The sequence below is a fragment of the Balaenoptera physalus genome (genome assembly GCF_965194825.1).
Source record: "Balaenoptera physalus genome assembly, chromosome: 4".
Classification (NCBI taxonomy): Eukaryota; Metazoa; Chordata; class Mammalia; order Artiodactyla; family Balaenopteridae; genus Balaenoptera; species Balaenoptera physalus.
Window position 1 is genome coordinate 119,450,978 of NC_138891.1, and position 25,048 is coordinate 119,476,025.

The 25,048-nt window shown below is 36.2% G+C and overlaps 1 protein-coding gene across 6 annotated transcripts in view; it reads right to left on the reverse strand.

Moving 5' to 3' along the window:
• LOC309660083 (uncharacterized protein) overlaps positions 1-25,048 on the reverse strand; it is a gene marked incomplete at its 5' end in the record, with an annotated part of 664,039 nt that overhangs the window by 182,463 nt on the left and 456,528 nt on the right. The window contains one exon of one of the 6 annotated variants that reach the window (XM_082460622.1): positions 258-23,124. The exons of the other annotated variants lie outside the window; for them this stretch is intronic. Within the exon in view, the coding sequence (XP_082316748.1) occupies positions 22,977-23,124 (148 nt within the window). The 3' untranslated portion in view covers positions 258-22,976. Of the gene's footprint in view, positions 1-257; positions 23,125-25,048 lie in introns of those variants that run through there. 6 annotated transcript variants of the gene reach the window in all.

Consider the following 25,048-nt stretch of genomic DNA (forward strand, 5'->3'; position numbering starts at 1 on the left):
TTCTTGGTCTTCTTTCAAGAGCATCTTCATTAACATTATTGTATCTGTCATTTTCAAGGTGCAAGACACAATGTTTAAAGAAGACATAGGAGTTAAAATATCAAAGAGTCAGAGAAATGCTCATAAACTGCTGATGAAACATAAGAATATGCCCAGGGTACTAAGGAAACTAACACTTTGGTTAGGGTAGAAAGCCCTTAGGGTAGAAAGTCCTTTCAGCTCTTTAATTTTCTTCTAGGCCTCTTTTCATTCTTTCCGGTTTCATAGAGCCAGGGCTGCTACAATCCAATTGCTATGGAAGTAAAAGCTCTCAGATTGGTATCTTCATCACAGAATGGCAGGCCATAACGAGTAATCATTTCAGCCAACCTATTTTACAGGTGAGGAAGTTGAAGCTTTGAGAGTTTAAGTGATTTGCCCCAAAGGGATGGTTAGCTGTGTCAAAATGGGGAACAAAATCCAGATCTCCTAATTATCAGTTAAGAGCACCCTTTCTAGCATACTACAGTTAAAACCTCCTGAGTGAAGATTTCTTAAAATGTCTACAATTAGATTGGAGTTGGCAAAATGTAAACTAATTCTATACAAATGGTGCAAATAAATTGGAGACCTGGCTGTGTCGAGGTTGAATAGTACATATGGTGGTTGACAGGATGTTTTCATAGTAAATGTTTATCCTGGGTGGCTGGCTGACATTGACATTCAGCAAAGGTGAATTTATCATGGAACACGATTCCTGTAAAAATGATCTTGAGCCATCTTATAATAGTTGCTCTAGAACCAACCGATTCTCAAACAGTGGTCAGTACAGATGCCATGGGTTAGATATATTTTCCCTCAGAATTCACTCTCCCAATTTTTCTTTCTACACTACCTGACACAAATTAACTATCAATGACCTTTGAGAATGATATTGTTACTTTTATTTTTTCTAGTTTGCTAATCTTCAAGCAACTATCAAAACTTTTTGATATCTTTATTTTTGCTAGACTGTCATCCCAGGGATTGTCCTTTGAACTTTCCTGCCTTCCCTTTCCCCAGTATAAGAGCAGATGCATGGAAGTGAGTATAATCGTACTGGGGTGTTGGGATGAGCATGGGGACCATCCACAGGACACATGCAGGACACTCTGTGAAAACAGGCCAAACTGTCAATCAACTGTAACAACTCATGGCAGGATGGAGTTTCTATTACTAGTTTTTAAAAATAATAATAAAAGATGCTTTTGGTATCTTTCCCTCTAGAATTTTTAGATAGTTATAAGGTATAAACTATTAAGACTTACTTGGGGAAAAAGAAATGCAGATATTCATAGATTGTGGTAGATCATAACGTACTGAGTTAAAACTGGGACCGAAAAATGCAGAATTCTGGACTATAAACATTTAACCTTGAATTTTCCATCAGAGTGAGTTTAAAATGGTTTATTTATACATAATTTATAAATACAAATTGCATGACGTTTATTAATTTAATTATTAATTTAAAATAAAAAAGAATGTATATTGCTATTCTGTTCATGAAATGAATCCCTGTTAAAAACCGGTCACAAAATATGAATTGGTATTCCAATTAGAGCAAACCAAATCCAATGATCAAACTATTTCACTATTTCAGAGTCAGTGGCCACTCTGAGATGAGGCCCTCCTGGTGGAACCATGGTAAATGATTGCTTTTACAACCCATAGCCCCCATTACCCATTACTCAGATAATGTCATATTTTGTAGTAGGGACTTAGGTTTGCATTGTCAGTCAGGAAGGTTTATAAAGTCACACATAGCTACCAATTAAAATTGGCTACCATCCTGGGATATTCCAAGACAGGGGCTGACATTCTAGCCTGTTGCAGTATAATGCAACTATTATGGTTCTGAAATATTCATCAACTGATTATTTCCCTGATAGAATAATAAATCAATAAGTACAATAATATTACTTATTGATCAGGGCAGAAATAATATGCATTAGTTTTACTTTAAGAAAGGTGCAAATTGTTCTCTTGAATGTGTTCATCCAAATAAAGACCCTTTTTTTCAGTTGCTTGCCATGCTTTCCTTGGTTAATCTCATCACACAATTGCCATTAAGGACAGAAGGTAAAAGGGGGTGTTCTAGGGATCACCGAGACTCCTCTGTTGCACGATGTTCTTCTGGGAGCCTACAGAGATTATGCAACCTGGAGATTATGAAGACAAGGATGGGTAAATCAGATCTGGCTTTGATCCTGACTTTAATACAAAAAGCTACATATACATTTTCATCTCTGAGCCTTGTTTCCCCACCACTAAACAGGAGATTATAATAGTACCTGCCACATTAGGCTGTTCTAAGTATACCATGGAATAATACATGTAACACAACTGGCAGAGGACCTAGTTCATAGTAAGACTTCAGTGAATGTTAGGTTTTATTTTTTTTAATTAATTAATTAATTAATTAATTGTATTTTGATTATTACAAAAGTGGCCCACGTCTGATCTTCCCCATTTTAAGTCAGAATACTTTTTTATTATTGAGCTGACATGCTTGAGTCTTTCATTAGAGAAGGACAGTTTTCACAGCAAGATGCGAAAACAGCGATTCTGCAAATAATTTTGTGAATTGTAAGTCACGAAAAGGGAATACATTTCAAAAACACTCTTGTGATATTGAAGTGAAATAAGCACCAGACTGGTAGTTAGGGATTTGGAGTCCTAGTCCTGACCCTTTCGCTAAATTTCTGAGTGACTTTGTACAAGTCACTTTGGGACCTTAGTTTCCTAAATTTACTTAACAGTAAATGGATTATATGGTCATTGCCAGCTCTCACATTGTGTGGTTGGGTTGCAAAGGACTATGAAGTTGGAAAACTCTTCCTTCACTTAGTACATTGAGAACTTTGCCAATTTTGGTATATGTGTCTTAGAGAGGGTGCCATGGAAGCAGTTCCTATAATGGGAATTCCTGTGCAAGTTATTTCTCATGGGAATGTTCCCAGGAAAAATGTGCTCATTAGGTAAGAGAGGAGGGCTTATATATCCCGACAATAGTCACCTGGATGCCTAAGGTTGGGAGCAAGGTGGCTCCAATCCTATATCTAAGCAGCAGTTCCTGCAGCAGCCAGTAAGAAAAATTCTTGGAGATCCAGAAGTGGCACCAATAGCTTCTAGTATATTACGTTTTGATGTACTGCCATATTTAAAGCACTTGAACTTATGAAATAGCTTTCTATAAATCAGCCTCTCCAATATAGGGCATCACTGCACATAACTCTGAGTTCCTTCACTTCATCTTTACTGGACAAATGTTATGAACATTCTAAAATTGTCTGCTTGATCTTTGCTAACTTATGATTACCAAGTTCACCTTCCCCTCTATTTTCCCAGGGTCATAAGCCCTTACTCCTCCTACTGATCACAAGGCAATTTGAGGGGATGCTCTTAGGATGTACTCTTTCTTTTTTTTTTAATAGATCTTTATTGGAGTATAATTGCTTCACAATACTGTGTTAGTTTCTGTTATACACCAAAGTGAATCAGCCATATGCATACATATGTCCCCATATCCCCTCCCTCTTGAGCCTCCCTCCCATCCTCCCTATCCCACCCCTCTAGGTCATCGCAAAGCACCGAGCCGATCTTCCTGTACTATGCTGCTGCTTCCCACTAGCTAACTATTTTACATTCGGTAGTGTATGTATGTCAATGCTACTCTCACTTCGCCCCAGCTTCTGCCTCCCACACTGTGTCCTCAAGTCCATTCTCTACGTCTATATCTTGATTCCTACCCTGCAACTAGGTTCATCATACCTTTTTTTTTTTTAGATTCCATATATATGCGTTAGCATATGGTATTTGTTTTTCTTTCTGACTTACTTCACTCTGTATGACAGACTCTAGGTCCATCCGCCTCACTACAAATAACTGAATTTCTTTTCTTTCTATGGCTGAGTAATATTCCATTGTATATATGTGCCACATCTTCTTTATCCATTCATCTATCGTTGGACATTTAGGTTGGTTCCATGTTCTGGCTATTGTAAATAGTGCTGAAATGAACATTGTGGTACGTGACTCTTTTTGAATTTGGTTTTCTCAGGGTATATGCCCAGTAGTAGGATTGCTGGGTCGTATGGTAGTTCTATTTTTAGTTTTTCAAGGAACCTCCATACTCTTCTCCATAGTGGCTGTATCAATTTACATTCCCACCAACAGTGCAGGAGGATTTCCTTTTCACCACACTCTTTCCAGCATTTATTGTTTCTAGATTTTTTTGATAATGGCCATTCTGACCAGCGCGAGGTGATACCTCATTGTAGTTTTGATTCGCATTTCTCTACTAATTAGTGATGTTGAGCATCTTTTCATGTGCCTCTTGGCCACCTGTATGTCTTCCTTGGTGAAATGTCTATTTAGGTCTTCCGCCCATTGTTTAATTTGATTGTTTGTTTTTTTGATATTGAAGAGGGAAGCACTCAGCAGTCAGCTGTCCACACCCTGTAATACAAGAGTACATCCTGGATGTAGGGTAGGGTGTGGACAGCCAACAGCTGAGCTCTTCCCTCTTTTCTTCCTGAAAATGCAATTTAAATTCTGCGACACTGTTTCTTTTTCCTCAGCAAGAGTCAACTTCATCAGAAGTATACTAAGAAGTACCTTTCAGAAGAAAATGGGAAACCCAGAGAGCAAGTGCAAGTTTTCCCCTTAAAATAAGAAAAGAAGTCAAGACATAGATGTCCATCTTTGAAATTAAAAAAAAAAAAAGCTTTTTTGATTCTAAGATTACTATTTATTTTACTGTAACACATTATCTAGTAAGAGGTCATGTGGTGTTACAGTAGCCAGTAACTTCCAAGGTTGCTTGTCTAACCACCATGGCCCAGTATAAACTCTGGGAGAATATGACTCACTTTCTTTTTAGGCTTCTAGAATAGTATTTCCCTGGTTTTTACTTCCTCTGAGATAAATCACATTATTTTTTGACACTCTTGCATTGTTTCCATTAGAATGCCTCCCTCTCAGCACTGATTTATTTCTATCATTGAAGCAAGAAAGAGTAGATCACATAAGTTAAGAAGATTTTGTATGTAAAATGAGTAACTGATAGATTTTCTAACAAGAAGGGAAAATTAATCTCAAACTTACATCAGCTTTTAGATATAATATACCCTGGGAAAACCATAATTCAAAAGGACACATGTACCCCAATGTTCATTGCAGCACTATTTACAATAGCCAGGACTTGGAAACAACCTAAATGTCCAATGATAGATGAATGGGTAAAGAAGATGTGGTACATATATACAATGGAATATTACTCGGGCATAAAAAGGAATGAAATAGGGCCATTTGTAACATGTGGATGGACCTAAAGTCTGTCATACAGAGTGAAGTAAGCCAGAAAGAGGAAAACAAATATCGTCTATTAACGCATATATGTGGAGTCTAGAAAAATGGTACAGATGAATGTATTTGTAGGGCAGGAATAGAGACGTAGACATAGAGAACAGACATGTGGACACAGAGGGGAGGGGGAGGGTGGGATGAATTGGGAGATTAGGTTTGACATAAATACACTACCATGTGTAAAATAGATAGCTAGTGGGAACCTGCTGTATAGCACAGGGAGCTCAGCTCAGTGCTCTGTGATGACCTAGATGCAGGGGTGGAAGGTGGGGAGGGAGGCCAAGAGGGAAGGGATACATATAGCTAATTCACTTCATTGTACAGCAGAAAGTAACTCAACATTGTAAAGCAATTTTACTCCAATAAAAAGAAAAAGATCTAATATACCCTATCAATGAAATTAACATGAAAATTTTAAAGAATTTAAATTCTATCTAAGTGTGTATGATTTAGTTCTGATTTGTTTTAGGGGATAGACTTTAATATGTATTCTTCGACTTATGCAGGTTTTTCTTTTTTGGGGGACGGGGACATTAATTTACATAAAGGATGTAACCATTATTCAGTTTTGGAGTGTTTTTAAAACTACTCTAAAAGCTTTAGAATATTAGCAATGAATTTCATTTCACAGTCTATGAACAAATGTGAATTTCACAGTTACTTTGGTGTTTAGGGTTTGTTTTCTGGCTAGGACATTAGTGATAAGTTGAATGTTTGCCATATATGGTTAATTCTTTCTTGACTATGTTATGTTTTTATTATGTCCTCTTATATTAAAACAATGCCACTTTGCAATAGCAGAAAGTACTAATACCACAATATGAATTGTGACAATGATCCTGTGTTAATACTCTATTTTCAGGCACCTGTAAAGCAGTCACGCACATTTGTCCAATATTGAAATGTAGCATAAATCACAATCCAAAAGCAAGTTTTATTTTCATAACCTTCAGTCTCTAAATGAGACAGGAAAAAAAAAAAAAGAGGTATTTTTCCCCAGCAGAGCACACTCCAGAAACAAATATGCTACATCTGTTTTAGCTGGCATAGACCAGGCCCTGTAGGATAATGCATTACTTTAGATTTCAAAACTGACAAGTCTCCAGAGTAGTAGGTCTCTGTGCTGTTAAGCAGCAGACATCCATGTGTAGAGATTTTATTTTCCAGTGACATTTTATTTAGGATTTTTCACTGGATGAATTGAGTAGAGTATGAACTCTACTGAAGCAATTATCTCAGAGGGAGCTGTTGGAATTCCTCACATCATTACCATGTGGCCAGCAGGTTCCCTCATCACAGACAATCACAGAGGGCATTTTTGTGGTTTACTCGGAAGGCATTTTCATGCTAAATCTTATTTTTCAATACTTTGTAACTTCTTCAAAAGCTTTTGTTAGCTTTAATGTGGAATTTAGAGCAATTTATCCATTTTTTGAGAGATTGATGCAAAAGAAAAACTGTTCCGAGGGTATTTGGTGATGGGATAATATGAAATTAGGCCACGATAAAATAGTCAAAGCCCAACATTTTAAACTGAAGAACCATGTGAAAGAATTGAATTCAGATATTTAGATGCTGAAGAATACACTGGGAATATTTTACATTCACAAAGGATTTTCTTCCTAACCTCCTTTCCCTACCTCATCCATTCCCCAAACGCAAACATGCACACATTCTTTTGAAGTATGGGAAGGTGAAATCATAGCAGGCATGCCTCTCAGTCTATGCCTGTGGGCATGATTTTAAACAGAAAGCTTGAGGGGGTTTATTTCTGTTAAAAAGCACAGACAGAACCATGTTTTAAAAAATATGCAGCCCAAGAACTCAATAAAAGCAGAGTCAATACATGTATATATACATGTAAAACATATACAAGAGCTTACTAATATAAATATATATTTATGCTACTGGCAGAGATGGGCAATTAAACAATGTGCAATTGGGTGTGTAAAACTGAGGTCCAGTCAACAGATGTGAGTGTATTTGAGGGTAAAACTGCCAACTTGCACTATAACGCAGTACGCTTATATTCAGAAAATACACTGTAAATGAAAGAAACAGAAGAAAAATCTTCTTTCTTTGCTCTATTTCAAAAGGAGATTGCTTTTTGGTATTGTTTTTATTACAGGAGAAAAAGCAATAATGATCTAATTGCCAGAAAACATGCATACAACATGAGACTTGGGAATCTGAGTTCTTGAAAGCCATATCCAGAGATTTTCTCTAATACCTTTATTTTCAGAGTGTTTTTCCCCAAGGGAACGAAATATTTCTACAGCCTTTATCTCATTAATCCTCACATGATCATTGTTAGGGAGTCAGGCAGTCTAGGACTTCTGTAGATTCCACTACTGAAATAGACAGACAATGGTTGCCAGAGTGACTTGATTGAAATTATAGAACAAGTCGGGAGCGCAGCTGGTGAAAGAATCTGGGTCTGCTGTTTGCCAGAGCTTTCTTTTACCCAACAGAACATATTGCCTAAAGCTGAGAATCCCACAGTGTCCTCGATTACGTATTTTCAAATTATAGTTCACTTTAGAGATTCCTATTAAAAATCGGATATGACAGCAGGCCTGGAAATCATTTAGGAAACCCCAGGTTTCAAGCAAGTGGGAGATTTAAGAAGCAGAGCTGGAGGGATGGAAATCTAAAACATAGGTGGGGATGGAATGTCTAAACACTGTCTACTGGCTCTTTTAACGTAGAGGGCATCATGCTAGGTGCTATGCTGGGTAATCAAAAAGATGCAGAAGGTATTCCCTAGACATTCATTCATTCATTTACTTTTACAAGTGGCTTCTTGTTAAAGCTTCATTTCTACTTTTAACTCATGGAGAAGACAAATTAAGAATAGGAAGACATATAGCTATTTTAGAAGCCCATGGGAAGCTTGAAATGAACTACCTCATAAAAGGAAGGGCTTCTCTCCTGGGAAAGACTCATGAGGCTCTCTCTTGTCTTACTAGGATTTTTTTTAAGATATAGTCTAGCAGGGATAGACTTTTCCCTCATGAATTATTGATACTCTAAAGCAGTTTTAATTGTTTTTCCTTTCAGCACTATATAGAAAAACCCAATAATGATTCTCACTGCAATATTAGCATATATTTTAAGCATGCCATAATACCAAGGGAAAGCATCTAATTTTCCTGAAACAATATGCTTCTTTAACTTCAAGAAATATGATTTAAATTAGTAATAAAGATGAGAAGTAATCTAACTTAGGTTATAAAATTGCTTTCTGTGCTGAAATATTTTGTAGGAAAATAAGAAGAGGATACATTTATGTAAGATTTAATTTAATCATTGTATAGCATGATTAAACATTGCAATATGGAATTTGTAGATACAAGGTAAATTTCACTACAATATGAAGGTCTTTTTTTGGTCACAAATATAAAAAGTTTAAGGAAAAAAATCTTAGAATATATAAACACGTGAAACACTTAAATGCAATATATATTAAAGTAATACCGTTTTCCTAGTAAGCACAGTGCTTAAAAATATTTTAAGTAAATGTTCTCTAATACAGCAGTTGTCAAACTTTTGACCTTAAGACCCCTTTAATTTATTAAAAATTACTGAGGATGCCAAGTACATTTATGTAGATTATACCTATTATTATTTACTCTATTAGAAATTAAAACTGAGAAACTTTGGAAATGCTTAATTCACTAAAATATAAATAATAAACAGATTGCATGTTAACATAAACAATACATTTTTATGAAAAAGTGTGCTATTTTCCAAAAATATATATATATAATTGAGAAGAATGGCATTGTTTCACATTTTTATAAATATTTTTATTGACTGGCTTAATTGGCTATATTTGCATATCTGCTTTTGCCTTCAATCTGTTCTGAAGTCATAGACAGTGCAGCTTCTGGAAAACTACTGTAAGCTAGTGAGGGAATGAGAGTAAGCAAGGCAAATATTAATAACATGTGGGTATTACTGTGTAAAGACTTTGGCCTTATGGATCCCTGCAAAGGTCCCATGGACTCCCAGATCACACTTACAGAACAGTTGAAGAAAAGAGCCCCAGATTGGGATGTTGTAGACCTCGTTTCTATTTTTGATGTTATATTGGCCAGATTTTTCACTTTGAGTTGAACATTTCCATCTGCAAAATGAGATTACCAGACTATCTCTGAGGTCACGTCTACGTTCTCATTGTCCTCAAAAACTGTCTTCATTATCATGTTAATCCATACCCACAAATAAATTTTTGTATATGACATTATAATTAGGAGTCAGGTTAAAAAAAAGAAGTTTATAAGTAAATATTGATACATTGCATTATTTCTATGTGGGTGCTTATTTGGACTCTGGTGTAGATACAGCTTGTTTTATTGGAGAAATGAAGACAAATGATTAATCTCTACTCCCTTCAACCACTGAGGTAGTCATCAGGAAGTGGAAGACTCTCACTCCCACTATACGTGTGTCCTGGATATGAGCAGCGCTCTCTCTGGAATTAAACATGTTTGTGCACAAATCCCAGCTCTTCTAACTTTTTGTTGTGTGATATTGGTCAAGTAATGTAAACTCTCTAATCTTCATGTTTTTCAACTGTTAAAAGGTAATAATAGCTGGTAGGAATGCAAAGTGGCATGGCCACTTTGGAAGACAGTTTGGTACTGTCTTACAAAACCAAGCATACTCTTACCATATGATCCAGCAGTCACGCTCCTTGGTAGTTGAAACCATGCCCACACAAAAACCTACACACAGATGTAGAGCATCTTTACTCATATTGCCAAAACTTGGAAGCAACCAAGATGTCCTTCAGTAGGTGAATGGATAAACAAACTGTGATGCATCTGGACAATGGAATATTATTCAGTACTAAAAAGAAATGAGCTATCAAGCCATGAAAAGACATGGAGACATTGTAAATGCATATTACTAAGTGAAAGAAGTAAAAGGCTACAGAATGCATGATTCCAAATATGTGACACTCTGGAAAAGGCAATACTATAGAAACAGTAAAAAGAGCAGAGGTTTCTGGGGGTTGGGAGCAGTGAGGGATGAATGGGTGAAGCACAGAGTATTTAGGGGGCAGTGAAAATAGTCTGTGTGGTACCATAATGCTGGATACATGTCATTATAAATTTATCTAAACTCATAGAATGAACAACACCAAGAGTGAACCATAATGTAAACTGGACTTTGGGTGGTTATGATGTGTAAGTGTAGGCTCGTCAATAGCAACAAATGTACCACTCTTGCGGGGGATGTGGATAATGGGGGAGGTTATGCAGATATGGAGGCAGGAGGTATATGGAAGATCTCTACCTTCCCCCAAAGTTTGCTCTGAACCTAAAACTGCTCTTAAAAATAGTCTTAATAAAATTTTCTTAAAATTTTAAAAAAGCTAATAATAATAGTCAACCATCTTACATGATTTTTATAAGAATTGCATGATATAGTCCACATAAAGCACTTAGCATAGCATAGTACCTAGCAAAAATCAAGCACTCAAAAACTCTAATGTCATTTTCACAGACATTTCCTCCTACATCTCCTTCGTTGCAAACGTTTGGTGTATTATTATTATTACTATTATTATTCTTTTCTATTTTAACTCTCAGAGAATCTTTTTTTAAGCATGGTTGTGCTCAATGCAGTAAACTTTTACCACAAAGCAAAGAAAAAAAACACAGAAACATCTATATTCACAGTGCCAAGGAATAACCACTCAATATTTCTACGTGTACTTCTAGTCTTTTTTTATATTATGTTTATATTTATTTTCAAATAATATTTTATTCTACATAAGGAATGTACAGTCTATTTCTCCCTCTTATTAATATGTTGTCAACAATTTTCCATGCCAAAAAATTCTACTACAATGAGATTTTTACACTCAATTGAAATATCATAAGGATGTTCATAATTTACTCAATTATTTTCCAGCTTAGGTAAATCATTCCTGGTCTTCTACTGTTGTGATAAACGCATCATTATTGACTAATCCTAGTACATATTTCTCACCTCCTGTAGAATTCCTTTGAGTATGTCAGTGTCTTAAATAAAAATATAAAAGCATCCAAATACTTGGCCTTCTGTGAGTTTATGTCAAATGATTTCTTAGGCTTCAGTTTTAAGCCTCATTGTGGTCTCTCCCTAAACTCTCTCTCTCTCTGAGTCATCTCATCTATTCCATTAGCTTTATTGTCTCCCAAATTTATATATCCAGCCCTGAAATTTCTTCTGAGATCCAGACTCATATATCCATTTCCCTACCTGATGTCTCTGTTTGGATGTATCACAAGCTCTTAAAATGTAATATATCCAGAACTGACTCTTCATTTTCCTCTTCCCTTAAATCTTTTCCTCCTTCATTTTCCTTCCCATTAATATCAGCAAAACTTTCTTCTAAGTTGCTAACATCAGGAACATGGAAATGATTTGTGGTTCCTACCTTTCTCTCCCTTCCCGTAATCAATCCTTCTTAAGTTGTCTAACACAATCACTTTTCATTGCTTGTGACTCAGAAAAGCCTCTGTCAGTTTTACAGAAGAAAGGGACTTAGCTTCGTACAATCCAAGGTCTGCAATTCTACTTCTTTTTACTAATGTCATTTTTTTTAAAATTTTATTTATTTATGGCTGTGTTGGGTCTTCGTTTCTGTGCGAGGGCTTTCTCTAGTTGCGGCAAGCGGGGGCCACTCCTCATCGCAGTGCGTGTGCCTCTCACTATCGCGGCCTGTCTTGTTGCGGAGCACAGGCTCCAGACGCGCAGGCTCAGTAATCGTGGCTCACGGGCCCATTTGCTCCGCGGCATGTGGGATCTTCCCAGACCAGGGCTCGAACCCGTGTCCCCTGCATTGGCAGGCAGATTCTCAACCACTGCGCCACCAGGGAAGCCCCACTAATGTCATTTTCATTTGGAAATATCCTTAAAAGTTTATAGATCATAAGACTCTCATTTTCATCAACTATAGGGATACCTAATAAAACAGGTAGATCTATTGTCAAAAGGATGGAAAGATGTGCAAATAAAGAAATAGAAGCAGATTTGGCATGGCTTAGAGAACAAAGGGCCTTGCTTTGATGTCAACATTTATTTGAAGGAGCCTGAAAAGTATATTGATAAAGAAGGTAAATGGAATGATAATGATCTTCTGGTTTGGATGGAGCTTCCTGACCTTCTGTTAATTATACTGTTCAAGAAATCTTTAAAAGTCTATAATTTTCTTTTATATGGAAAAAATAGGTAGAAATATTCTTTAATGATAAACTCCATACCCCACACTTTCTTAGCTTATACACTCCAATCCAATCTAAATAAATATTCAAGGTTCAACACTAGGAAAAATGGCATATTCCGGAGGCATGAGGCAACACAAAAGTTCTCTAGCCTGACCAAAATTTGATAAGATCCTTTCATTGTATTCATGTTAAATATTTCCTGAGAAAGCAAATTGGTATAGTTTTGCCTTCCTCAGGAAGGGATTAATAAACTATATTATGATTTCTTAAGTTTAAAGAAGATAAGTAAAAAAACTGAATTTTTTTGCTTTAAATGTGTTGTCCCATAAAGAAAAAGAATCTTTCACTGCATGTTCAGGAAAAGTCAAACTGTGATGCTAAAGGTTGATTTCTAGACATGAAAAAATACTTTTAAATGACCATTAAGCTATTAACAGTCATTAAATGAACTAGTGAAAGCTTCTTTGTTCATATTTGACAAATAAATCTGGAAGAACTATAAGCATTCTCATTTGTGTACTATCCCTTTTAATCAAAATAACTCTTTCAATGAATTACATTGGCTTATTGACTTTTTCTTAAATGAACTATGCATCTTCTATCTTACTGCAGTGAGGAATACAGTATATCAGTTAGCTTTTAATGGATCACAAAACACCTCAAAATTTAGTGGCTTCAAACAATAATACTTTTACTATTTTATATGAGATAATGGATTAGGTGAGCAGTTTCTCTTGTCTGGCTATCTCAGCTGAAGCTGGATGCTCTAGGATGGCCTCAGGCAGTTGGCTCAATGTCACCTGTGGTGATGGAGACGACTTGACTATCATCATCCAACAGGCTAGGACTGTTGATGTGGTCGTAGTTGCAGAGTTCCAAGTGCAGAAAATGGGAACAAGTTCCAGTACGCAAGTCCTTTAGAGTCTGTGCTTGTATCATATTTGTTAGTATGTCATTGGCCAAAGCCAGTCACGTGACCAAGCCCAGATTCAAGAAACAGACTTACCTCTTGATGGGAGGAGCTGTAAAATCAGAATGCAAAGAGATATGCTAAACAGATGGAAAATTTGTAGCAATTTTTGCAATCTATCACAGACTACCTTCTGGCCACAAATTATTCTTACTGTGTGTAACATATGCCCACCCTTCCCAGATGCCAAAAGTCTGATTCAGTTACGCCATTTATGGCATCTGGCTTGAAGTTCAAGTTCTCATGATCTGCTTCTTGTCTAAATGTAGATGTGGCTCACTGGGTGCAGCTGCTCTTCATCCAGACAACTGTGAACTAAAAACGTAAGTTATCTGCTGCCAATTAACCTAATCGGGTGAGAAGGGAGCAAGAGAACTGCAATAGTTGCTTCTAATCAAAAAGGAAAGGAATGGGAGGCACAGAGAAGTTCTTGGTCTGAACCAGTTCTATAATCCATCCAGGCACATGTTAAAAGATTCCCCAACTCTGGGTCTGGGGATGTTCCTTGATTACAGTCCATTTCTGCTCCCTGAGAGTAATTTGTTTGTCCACAATCCTCTGAGTCTCTTGGCTCCACCTCTAGGGTTTTCATCTCTTTGGGTAAGAAATGTCTGTGATTCTCATTCTGATTTCTATCCACAGAATGTTAGAAGCCCAGAAATCTAACTTCTTTTTGAGCTATTGCAATCCCCTTTCATCCAAGAAGGCAGTTCTTTTGTCAGTATATTGGTCTTTAAAACTTCATGGATTGCCTATGAATCTGATGCACATCCACTCCACGTGAGTCCTAAAATTCTCTACTCCTAAAGTTTGCAACCACATTTTTTCAAGGCAGGGCTCTCTCTACTTTGGATGTGGCAAGCTGCTGTAGAAAAAAAAATGTCCTTAAGTTTATTAGGAGCCTATTTGTCTTGCTGAGCGCTCTTACGTTTAACTTAGAACTTTTAGAGGTATTATTATAAAGGGTCTTCTGTCCAAGTTCCTGTAAATGAAAGTTTTGCAAAATGTTCTACTGTGTCATAACATGGTTACCATTTTTTTCAGTCTCTACTAACAGTTGCCTCATTGTTTTTCAACCTCCATCTACAGCCTGAATCCAAAGCCAATATTATATATATGCAAATTGTTATGGAAACATAACCTAAAGTGGGCAACACTCTCTTTCAGATACCAGTTTTTACATCATTAGCTTTTGCTGTGTTAAAAATTTGCTTTAAACAATAAACATTTATAATTTTTTATGATTCTGTGGTTTGCCTGCTGGTTCTTCTTCTCTGGTCTAGCAGTCTGGTGCTAGAAATTTTTAGATAGCCTAGTTCACATATCTGGCAGTAGGTTTGATATCACTTTGAGGGGGGGGGATGATTTTGGCATGAGTCTCTCATCATCCAGCACATTAACATGGACTTATTCAGTCATGGCAAAATACCTAAGAGTCGCAAGAGAAGTTCTCAGTGTGCAGTGTTTCTCTGGCTTCATTTTATGTTACCTTTGATAATATCCATTTTTGCCCAAAGCAAGTCACATAACCAAGTCCACATTCAAGAGGTGGAAAAATGAATTCCACCTCTTGATGGATAGAGCTGCAAAGTCACATTACAAAGAGCAAGATGCATAAAGGGGTAGAATAATCTCTGGCCATTTTTGCATTCTGTCACAGCAAGCATGTTACTTGGTTACAATTTTTTATGGCAAGTCTCATTGTTTAAAATTTGCTAAATTTCCTATGCTAGGTTTATAGGGAAGATCAATTATTACTATTTCCATAAATTATCTAAGGTTATGAGGATATAAACATATGTGTCAAACTAAATTGAATTATAAAAATTGATGTCTTTTAAAGACCTCTTGTGAACTGGAGACAGTGTCTCAAATCATGTGAACAGCTACCCTATCTTGATAAAGTTGTAAAAGGTTATCTCCCTGACAAGCATTTGATATTTTCATTGTGTTGCTCTGCCAGACCAATTTAAAAATAATTTCCAAGATTCTTAATTTTAGTAAAATAAATTTGTACAAACTGAAATAAAACACTTTTCTCATTGTAACTGGTTCTGACCACTCAAAATTCAAGAAAGATACTTCACACACAAACTTGTTATAGATTGTAACCCTATAAGTAAAGAATAATAATTATATAGAATAATAATGCATATTGGTAGTTTTTGTCTGAAAAACTGTCTAGAACAATGTTCAATAGCATTCAAATGCTTTTACTGAGCTTCTTTACTTTTCATGGTATAATGTAGTTACTTGCATAACTACAACCTACTTCCCGCCAGTATAGAATCAAATAAACAAAATATGTAAGAAAGAATACACTTAGAAACAAATCTTGTTAATTAGTTATAGCAAGCCCACAATTAAATTAAAAGGATAGTGTGGAAATAACACACACAAAATTCTTTTGAAAAACTCATCTGTACCTATTCTATGACTTATGAGGTCCTACCCTTATATATAGTAAATAATATCACTTCCTGGAAAATCAGGAACATTAGCAAACTTGAGGAACTCAACAAAGGAGAATTTCCCTACAGTTAAATGTACTGCAGGTGAAACCCGACAGAGGCAAATGGAATGGTTCTTGGTTCCGCTTTTTGGAATTCATAAACCAACAGGAGTAATAAAATTATTTCTAGCAAATAAATATGATTTTTTTTTAAATGTCACCATGGGTTTTACAAAGCTAACAGATGGAAGTAAATTCCCTCACCTCAAAATTGCATGGCTCTAGCTAGGTTGAACATTACAACAAGGATGTCTTTAAATATTTATCAATCCTCAAGTCTTGTTACACTTATCAAAATAAAGCAGTTCTATAGAGCAGTAAATAAAATTAATACTATTGAATCCAAAAATTGTAAAGCAGACATTTTTGGTCAAATATGTGCCTCTTAGGAGAAGAATTCTGACCACAGTGAGACCCTGGTCTCACCCCCTTTCTACCAAAATTTCTCAAAAAGAATTTCAATCATTTTGAAGATATGGTTCATGATTTAGAGGTAGGCTTTGAAAAGCTGGAGCTTTCTCTCATCAGCCTATTCTGCAAAGGTAACAGAGTAGCGGAGTCATTCTTAAATCCCTGTTTCCAGAGACAGGCTTCCAACAAGAGAAGATGTTGTTAACGCTAAAATCCAGGAACTGCTAGTTTTGTTTTTTTAATAAAATTGACCCCAAAGTCATCCAATCAGAATTTTTGATGGTCAAATAATAATTTGAACTATACATTCAGCTTCTATGAGTATTCTGTAAGCCTGGTTGAAAGCTAGATTCCCTTGCATGACTTGGTTACAAAAGCCTTTACTAGGCAATCAGAATTAACTAGGAGGATTTCTTATTTTCAATATTTAAAAATGATTTATTTTAGTAAAATGTTAGTCTCTCATTGTAGTTGGATGTGTCTGTATACATAAATATAGATATGGGTACAATTTCTGGTTATATGAAAATCAACCCAGTCTGACTTCTCCGCCGTTTCTTCCATGATGACTCCCACTTTGCCAATCTTTTTGCAGGAAGAATAATGGCCCCCCGAAGATGTCCATATCCTAATCCCCAGAACCTGTGAATATGTTAGGTTATCTGACAAAGGGGAATTCAGGTTGTAGGTGGAATTAAGGTTGCTAATCCGCTGACCTTGAGATGAGGAGATTTTCCTGCATTGTTTGAGTGGGCTCAACGTAATCAAAAGTGGGAGGAAGAAGAGTCAGAGAGAGATTTGAAGATGCTATGCTGTGGACTTCGAAGGTGGAGGAAGCAGCCGTAAGCCAAGGAATGCAGGTGTCCTCTAGAGACTGGAAAAGGCAAGGAAATAGGTACCCCAAAGAGACTCCAGAAAGGATCACAGCTCTGCTGATATCTTAATTTCAGCCCATTGAGAGCCATTTCAGACTTCTGACCTCAAGAACTGTTAAGATAATAAATGTGTATTGTTTTAAGAACTAAATTTGTGGTAATTTGTTACAGCAGTTATAGAAAGCTAATACACTCCCATATTTACAATAGTCATAAGAATAAAAGCCAAATTCCTTCCCATATCCTAAAAAGTATTGCATAAACAAGCCTCTCCTTCCTCTCTTGCCTCATCTTCCCACTCTTCTCTTGGGTTACTCTCCTCAGGAAACACTGACATTCTTTCACTGCTTTAACCTTGCCAACTTCTTCTACCCAAGTCCGTTGCACTTGCCACACCCTTGTCTATAGCATTCATTTCTTTGCTCTTTGTCAGACTGGCTCTTTCTCATTCTTCAAGTTGACTTTAAGTCACATTCTTCAAATGGTCTTTAAAATAAATATCTTAGGAGATTGTGTGTGTGTGTGTGTGTGTGTGTATTATTGATTCTGTTTTTCTGGGGAACCCTGACTTATGCAGGAGGGGAAAGACACTCTTCCACCTCTTGAAGGAAGGAACACCAAATGTCTACAAGGAAGGAAGAAAACGATAGTAGCCATCTTTGGAGATTTTTTAAAATAAATGCCATCTGTGTAAAATGGTTTGCACTTTTCTTTGACAAGCTACAGCACCCAGTGCTCTTCTGTTATGTCTTTAATTACATGCACCTATACTTTGATTACTTGTCTATCTTTTCCACTGGGTTTTTGGTACTTTAAAGGTAGGGATTGTATCTCATGAGTCATTATGTTCCTACCACCTTACTTCAATACCTTAATAATACTTGTGGGATGAATGAATGGCTGAATGAAAAATGTACACTATATTCATGAATATTTTATTGAATTTTTATAAACTTTATTAATTCCCTCTTAATTCCTACTTATTTACCCAATACTCACCCTGACAAATACATGACACTATTTCTCAGGGACAGCATGTCCACCTTCAAGATCACCAAATAATCCGGAACAATATGGAACCAATAATATACAATTATTGCTGTGCAGTGTCTGTCCCTCATTTGAACAAAGGAAGATAACCCAGTTATAATTAACAATATCCCATAGAACATTTGATGAGATAAATTTTAAATTATAAAATTGTTTTAATACTCAGAAATTTAAAGAGTCACAATCTGCTTACAATTTAAAAATCTGTTTATGAAAGAATAACATATTCCTTCATACTGATTTTGTGCTGAATGTGATTCTTTTATATTTGGAAATATTTAAATATTCCAGAGCTCATAACTCCTGCGGTGTAAGGAAAACCTGGGTATGTTCTTCTTATAAAGATTGTCACTAGGTTAAAATTCCTCACTCCAATTTCACTCTCTTCCTTCATCACTGTTTATGAACTCTGCATTTCTAACAAAGAAATGACAATTTCAGAGCTTAGGAAGGGCCTAAACTTTGCTTTATCAAGGACAATACTGGCAAATTTCCAAAAACCTGGAGGCCATGGCTCATCTGCAAATCATGTACATATATTTGCATGAATTTTATTTTGATTAGTAGCCTCAACCCATGATGGTACTTAGGATGAATGAAGCATTTTACATATATGAATAAATGAAGACAATTTAGTAGTCTTACTGCTCATGGCTGTTTTCCCTGTTCCTCTAACTCTGACTCTCCTCATCCATCCCCTTCTTGTTATTTCTTCTCTTTAAATCTAGAGTGGGTGTTGCTTTTCTTTTTTTAACATATTGATTCTATATAAATGGTGAGAACAAAGAAGCCCTGCTTTTGTGTTTTATTGACTCATTCAGCAGATCTACTATGACCAAAATCATTGTGACTTTGTGATTTTTGCAAAGTTCTTCATCTTAACTGGCATAAATTGGCATCTCTTTTGGGCTGAGTCAGTGAAGTATACAAACCTTGATAATTGTGCAATTTTCTTTTGAAGAGCTTGTCCCTAAAGACTCCATAAACTAAAATATAAATTTAGGGAAAAATATATTAAAAGTAGTATATGAAAGTGTTAAAAGTAGAGGAAAAGGTGAATTGCTACTCCATTAATAGCTTTATATTTCCCATAAACTTTAAAATCCCCCTGAATGTAATTGTGGGTGTGTGAGTGTGTGCGCGTGCATGCATGCCTGTCCATGTTTGATGTGAGGTAGAATAAGTTGGTAGAGGACAATAGAGGGTTCTTAGTTGGTCAGGATAAAGAATGCTGATGATGGCATAAGATGGCTACTATCAGAAAAATGAGGGGAAGAAGACCTTGGCTTAGCCAAGTCATAGAAAATTCTAGACAGCAAAGGAGGTAATAAAGTGGTGGTGACTAATTTATAGATCAACAATGTAGGTCTCTAAACTTTATCCAAAAATCCATATTCATTTATTGCAGTAGATGAGTAATAAAGAAAATGATTTCTCTCTATATATATTCCATGTATTTCTTGCCTAGAGAATGGAAGGCAATCAATTCTAGATTTGGGGAAATATTATTTTTTCTTCCTTACCTTGCTGCTTCATTCTGTATTCTTTTCTCTTTCCTGTTCTTTTTTCTCTTATTTTATTCTCCTATGATCCAACACATTCAAGTGCTTTCTAGTGTTTCAGTGTAGCCAGGTTTCCTACAATAATATATTCTTTTTTTTATTAGTTATTATTGAGTAGGGTCTAGTTCTCATTTACTTATGAGAAATAATATTTATGTATTCCTCTTATGTTTGGAGCAATAGAAAACATGGGATATTTCTTCAGAATATGATTAATGTCTTCTATTTATAGCTTATAAGTATGGAAATATGGTTCTAACTATTTAAGATTAAAATCTACAATATTACAGAGAATTAAATTAATGTTACAAAGTAATAGAAATATTATTAGAAATAATGCCTAAGGAATTCAGCTTAAAATAAAGTTGGGAGTTGAATCCCTTAGGGTTTGATCAGAGAAGTAGAACCACATGGAATAAGGAATTTATTATAAGGATTAGATTTTATACAACTATGGGAGCTGGTGAGAAGGTCCATGGAAAGGCTTGTCACCTGTGTCGGATGCTGTGTGTAAATCACTGCTGGTTATCAGGGTCAACAGTTAGGAAGGAAAGCTGAACTGGACAGATTGGGGGTCAACTGGAGCCCAGTCAGGTAAACTGGAACCCATGAATTTAAACCGGAACTCACACCTAATTTTCTTCTAACCTGACACAGGTGACCCACAGGAAAACTGGTACACTTTGCCACAGAGCCGTTAACATACTTGCTCCCAAACTTGGAAATACTGATGTGGAAGATCCAGTAGAATCTGGAGGGCTCCTCTGCCTGGCTGCTATGTTATCAACAAGATGAACTAGCAAGTTCACAGCAACATGAAAAAGCTGCAGCGGATCTGGTGCCCTACATTGACTTTCAGAAAGTAGAGCCCGCTGACTCACTTTCACCTTCCAAATCCCATGCAAATTTCTCTTGTGGGACACCCTGATCTAGGACCATAGCAGAAGGACATTTAGAGAAATTCAGTTTCAACTTAACCTAAGTTGACACAATCAACAAGCACCACAATCAACCTCTTGATCAGTTCTCATATATAGGTACCTCTTTGAACCACACTCAACGTTTAAAGACAATACTTAAATCATGCTTCTAGCAAATGTGATGCAATCTCCCTTGTACAATTAATCACATGGCAACCTCTCCCAAGAAGAAGACACAAGTACCTTTATCCATCTTTAGATGATGTTCCTTCTTTGAGTTGAGCCCCTCTTGCCTTTTGGTCATCCTATAACTTAAATATTGAGTTTGGGAAGACGATTCTTCATAAGTCTCAAATGTTTGTGCATGTCTTCAAAGGACTTAACAGCTAATTTCTTTGGACTGTGTTTTCAAGGATGTTTGGAAGATACAGATATCCATATTCTAGGATAGTAAAGGTAGAAGTATCGCTCTTCCCAGAGGCAGATTGCATTCTAGAGTAAGAAAGATAATGTTTCTCTGCAGAGGGGAATATGATCAAGCTGACCAACAGCTCCTTTTATAAGATCCAGGATTCCTAATATCAGTGTTCCATTCCCATATGTGTGTAATGCAATGAGCAAGCAACACTTATCTCTCATCACATCACCCTGTAGAAATTGGGGCTTGAAGAGCTGGCACAAGGCTGTTATTCTGGCTAGTGTTACTACTGTGAGTGAAAAAAACTGTCTTTTGTCTCTAATCCAAGCATCTTGTGTTTTCTGCCAGGAATTATGAAACCAGCTAGACTATTAGCATGCAAGTAGGGTAAAATCTTAGACCCTGAAGAGTTTCTGATGACACTGAGATATCAAGCTGCAATTTTAAAATATTTATGTTACATAATAGGAAAATAAGAGAGAAGGAAAAATGGTCAATATACACAGGAAATATCAATATGAAAATAATGAATTAATACTCATAATTATTACAATCCTCATTTCTACACTGGACTCATACTTGTAGCTGGTATGTATGACTTGCTTCTTCCTTTGGCAGTTCCGTATCCCCTTTGCCCTCAGAAAGCACTTCAGTGGTTGTGTTCCCTTGTCTGTCAGGGTGTGTCAAACTTTCATTCTTTAATGATTGGATCTTTAGTCATTGTGCCTGGTTTGGTTGTAATTTTCTGTTGACTTTAATCATAGGACATGAAATTGTAAGAGGACCCTCAGAAGATCTCCTGCATTTCAGACATAGTCTTCTTTATCTCCGTTGTATAATAGCAACTCAATTTTCCTTTGATAATTATGATCAGTCACTCACCAAGAGAGTCAATCCCTTTTGGCCTATTGATTCGATATCATGAGGAGCTCAAAATGGCCAATTTGCATGTCAGCTTCCAGTTTAATGGAACCATTTCTATGTCCCCATGGAAGCATTCCTTCCCTGGGAACAAAACTAACAGAACCCACAGTTGTGAGTACAAGAAGCAAATATATTCACTATTGGATCACTAGGCATAATAATAAAAGGAGCTACTCACATTTACAACCCTTGATTCCTGGAACCATCAATCCTGCCTTTTGGGGGGGAAAGGCATCATAGAAGAAGCACACAACACATCCTGGAAAACATTAGCCCAGCCCTCACAGGGTGCTGTCACCCAGCTGGTGCCATAACTGAATCATCAAAAGTCCATTTAATATTTTACCAGTTAACATGGTAAAGTTAATTAATTCTAAGTGCGTTAGCCTTTTGTCACATTTTACTTGCTGTAAAATGAAAGTCTGCTTCAGTGTAAACAAAGAACAGCTCCTTCCCTGATGGAAGAGTACCTATATTAACAACTTAATCCCAGGTGGTTGGCTGATTGTCTGGAACTGGTGCCATACTGGAGACTCAGTTTTGTCCTCTGCTGCTGGAAGATTAGGCACTCAGAATGGCTGTTGCCGTATTGATCTTGGTAAATGAGAGTCCAAGTTGCTGAGCCCATGCATAACCAGCATCCCTACCGCCATGTTTACTCTCTTCACATCCATTGGGAACCCACATAGGGAAAGAGATGGACTGGCATTCACAGAATAGGTCATCTTACCCACTGGGTCTCCTTGGTGAGTATGCCTGCCCATGGGACACAAATATCTTCATAGTGCATTTCCATTCCCATATGTTTTCCTCAGACATCTCTGTCACCACTTTTCCAATCATGTTCCTTTGAAGTCTCTGAGAATCTCTCCTTCTAGGCAAAAATGACAGCAATTGTCCTACTTGAAGTTCTACCTCCAACGGGTTTTCTTGTACCGCTATTCTTCAAGACCAGGAATAGTGGTACAAGGTTTTCTTGTACCACTATTCTTACTCTCCTTTGCCAGTTTAATGTAATTTACATACTATTTTTCTGGCTACTGGTTAGTTCAATCATCATGAATTTTCATGTAATTACTATTTGGATTTGCTTTCTGTGAATTATGTACTCATGTGCTCTACCCAGGGTTTTATTGATAACACACCTTGTTCTTGTCAATTTTTAAAATATTTTGGATATTATAGACATAATACTTTGTCACCTGTTTACAAATGTCTTTTCTTCCTACCTATGTTTTCTCTAATTACTTTTTCCTAATAGAATTTTATCAGAATTTTACATCTTAATGGAAATGGTTTTGCCTATTTTTTTTCTTATATAGCTTCTGGCTTTTCAGCTAAGAATTTCTCTTCCCTGACTGTATATGTATGATCCTATATTCTTTGGAAATATTTTAACTGTTTAATTTTATTTACATAAGGTTTTAAAGTCTAGAATTATTTTGTGTTTATAGTATAGGAAAGGTCCATTTTTATATGATCTTCCACAGGGTATGGAGTGTTGCAGGATTATTTATTAAATAGTTTGTCTTCTTTCAACTATATTGAATTACTACTATAATTATTTAAGAATACTGTATTAAATTTTTGTTGATAGTGGAGACAATTACTAGATTCTTTATTCTGTTGTGATCTATTCATTTATTCCTATATTAATTCCTATTATTTTTATTACAGTGTCATAAGTATATGATCTGATATCTGGAAAGGCAAGTTTCCCTTTGTTGATCTTCCTTATGATACTATTCTTGATTAAAGTGTTTAGTCTTCCATATAATCTTTAAGATTATTTTACTCAGTTAAAATAAATCTATTATAGAGTATTTGTCTTTCTCTGTCTGACTTATTTCACTAAGCATAATACCCATTAGGTCCATCCACATTGTTGCAAATGGCAGAATTTCATTCTTTTTTGGCTGAGTAATATTTCATTGTGTATATATACCACATCTTCTTTACCCATTCATCTGTTGTTGGACACTTAGGTTGCTTCTATATCTTGGCAATAATAAATAATGCTGCTATGAACATTGAGTACATGTATCTTTTCAAATCAGTGTATTACTTGATTATAAATACTTAATTATAAAGACCATGTTTTGTATTTGTAATATGAAGAGCACCAAGCACAGAATCCTGTGATTACTGACTAATCATAAAGTATTTAATACATTTGGCTAGAGATTTAGGAATATTAGAAGTATGTTTAGATAGGGACAGAGAAAATAATGTTTTATTAGTGATATTATACTAAAGTATATGCTCCTTATATGCTTCTATTTTGTTCACAGCAATATTCCTAGTGTCCAGGGCAGTGATTGGCCCATAGTAAAGACTAAATACATGTCTGTTGAATAAATGATGATGTTGGAGCTCTGAAAAATTTGAGGCATGAATTGGAAAATCACACCATGAATAATTAAATCTTTCTGGGGGGGCCTGGGGGGGACTACAAATCCCTGCCCTATCCCTTTTCAATACCAGGTACCAATGTCAGGGAATTGTACAAAAAGATAGAAATCGTAGTTGCTTCCCTCTTCAAGTTTACTACCTTTTCAGATAGACACATACATGTACATACATGCACCCAAAAGCATACATGTGCAGTTACATAACAGCATGTGAGTTATTGAACATGAACATAAAACCTGCACACTGCCACATGAATGAAGAGTGCCCAGAAGTGACTCCAGTCCTGTCTGTGGCACATTGTCTGCTCTGCTTGCTGCTTCTCAGCTGTGTGTCTGCATTCAGGTGTCATGTGCACCCAAAGGGCCAAATATACACAGTCAGCAGAA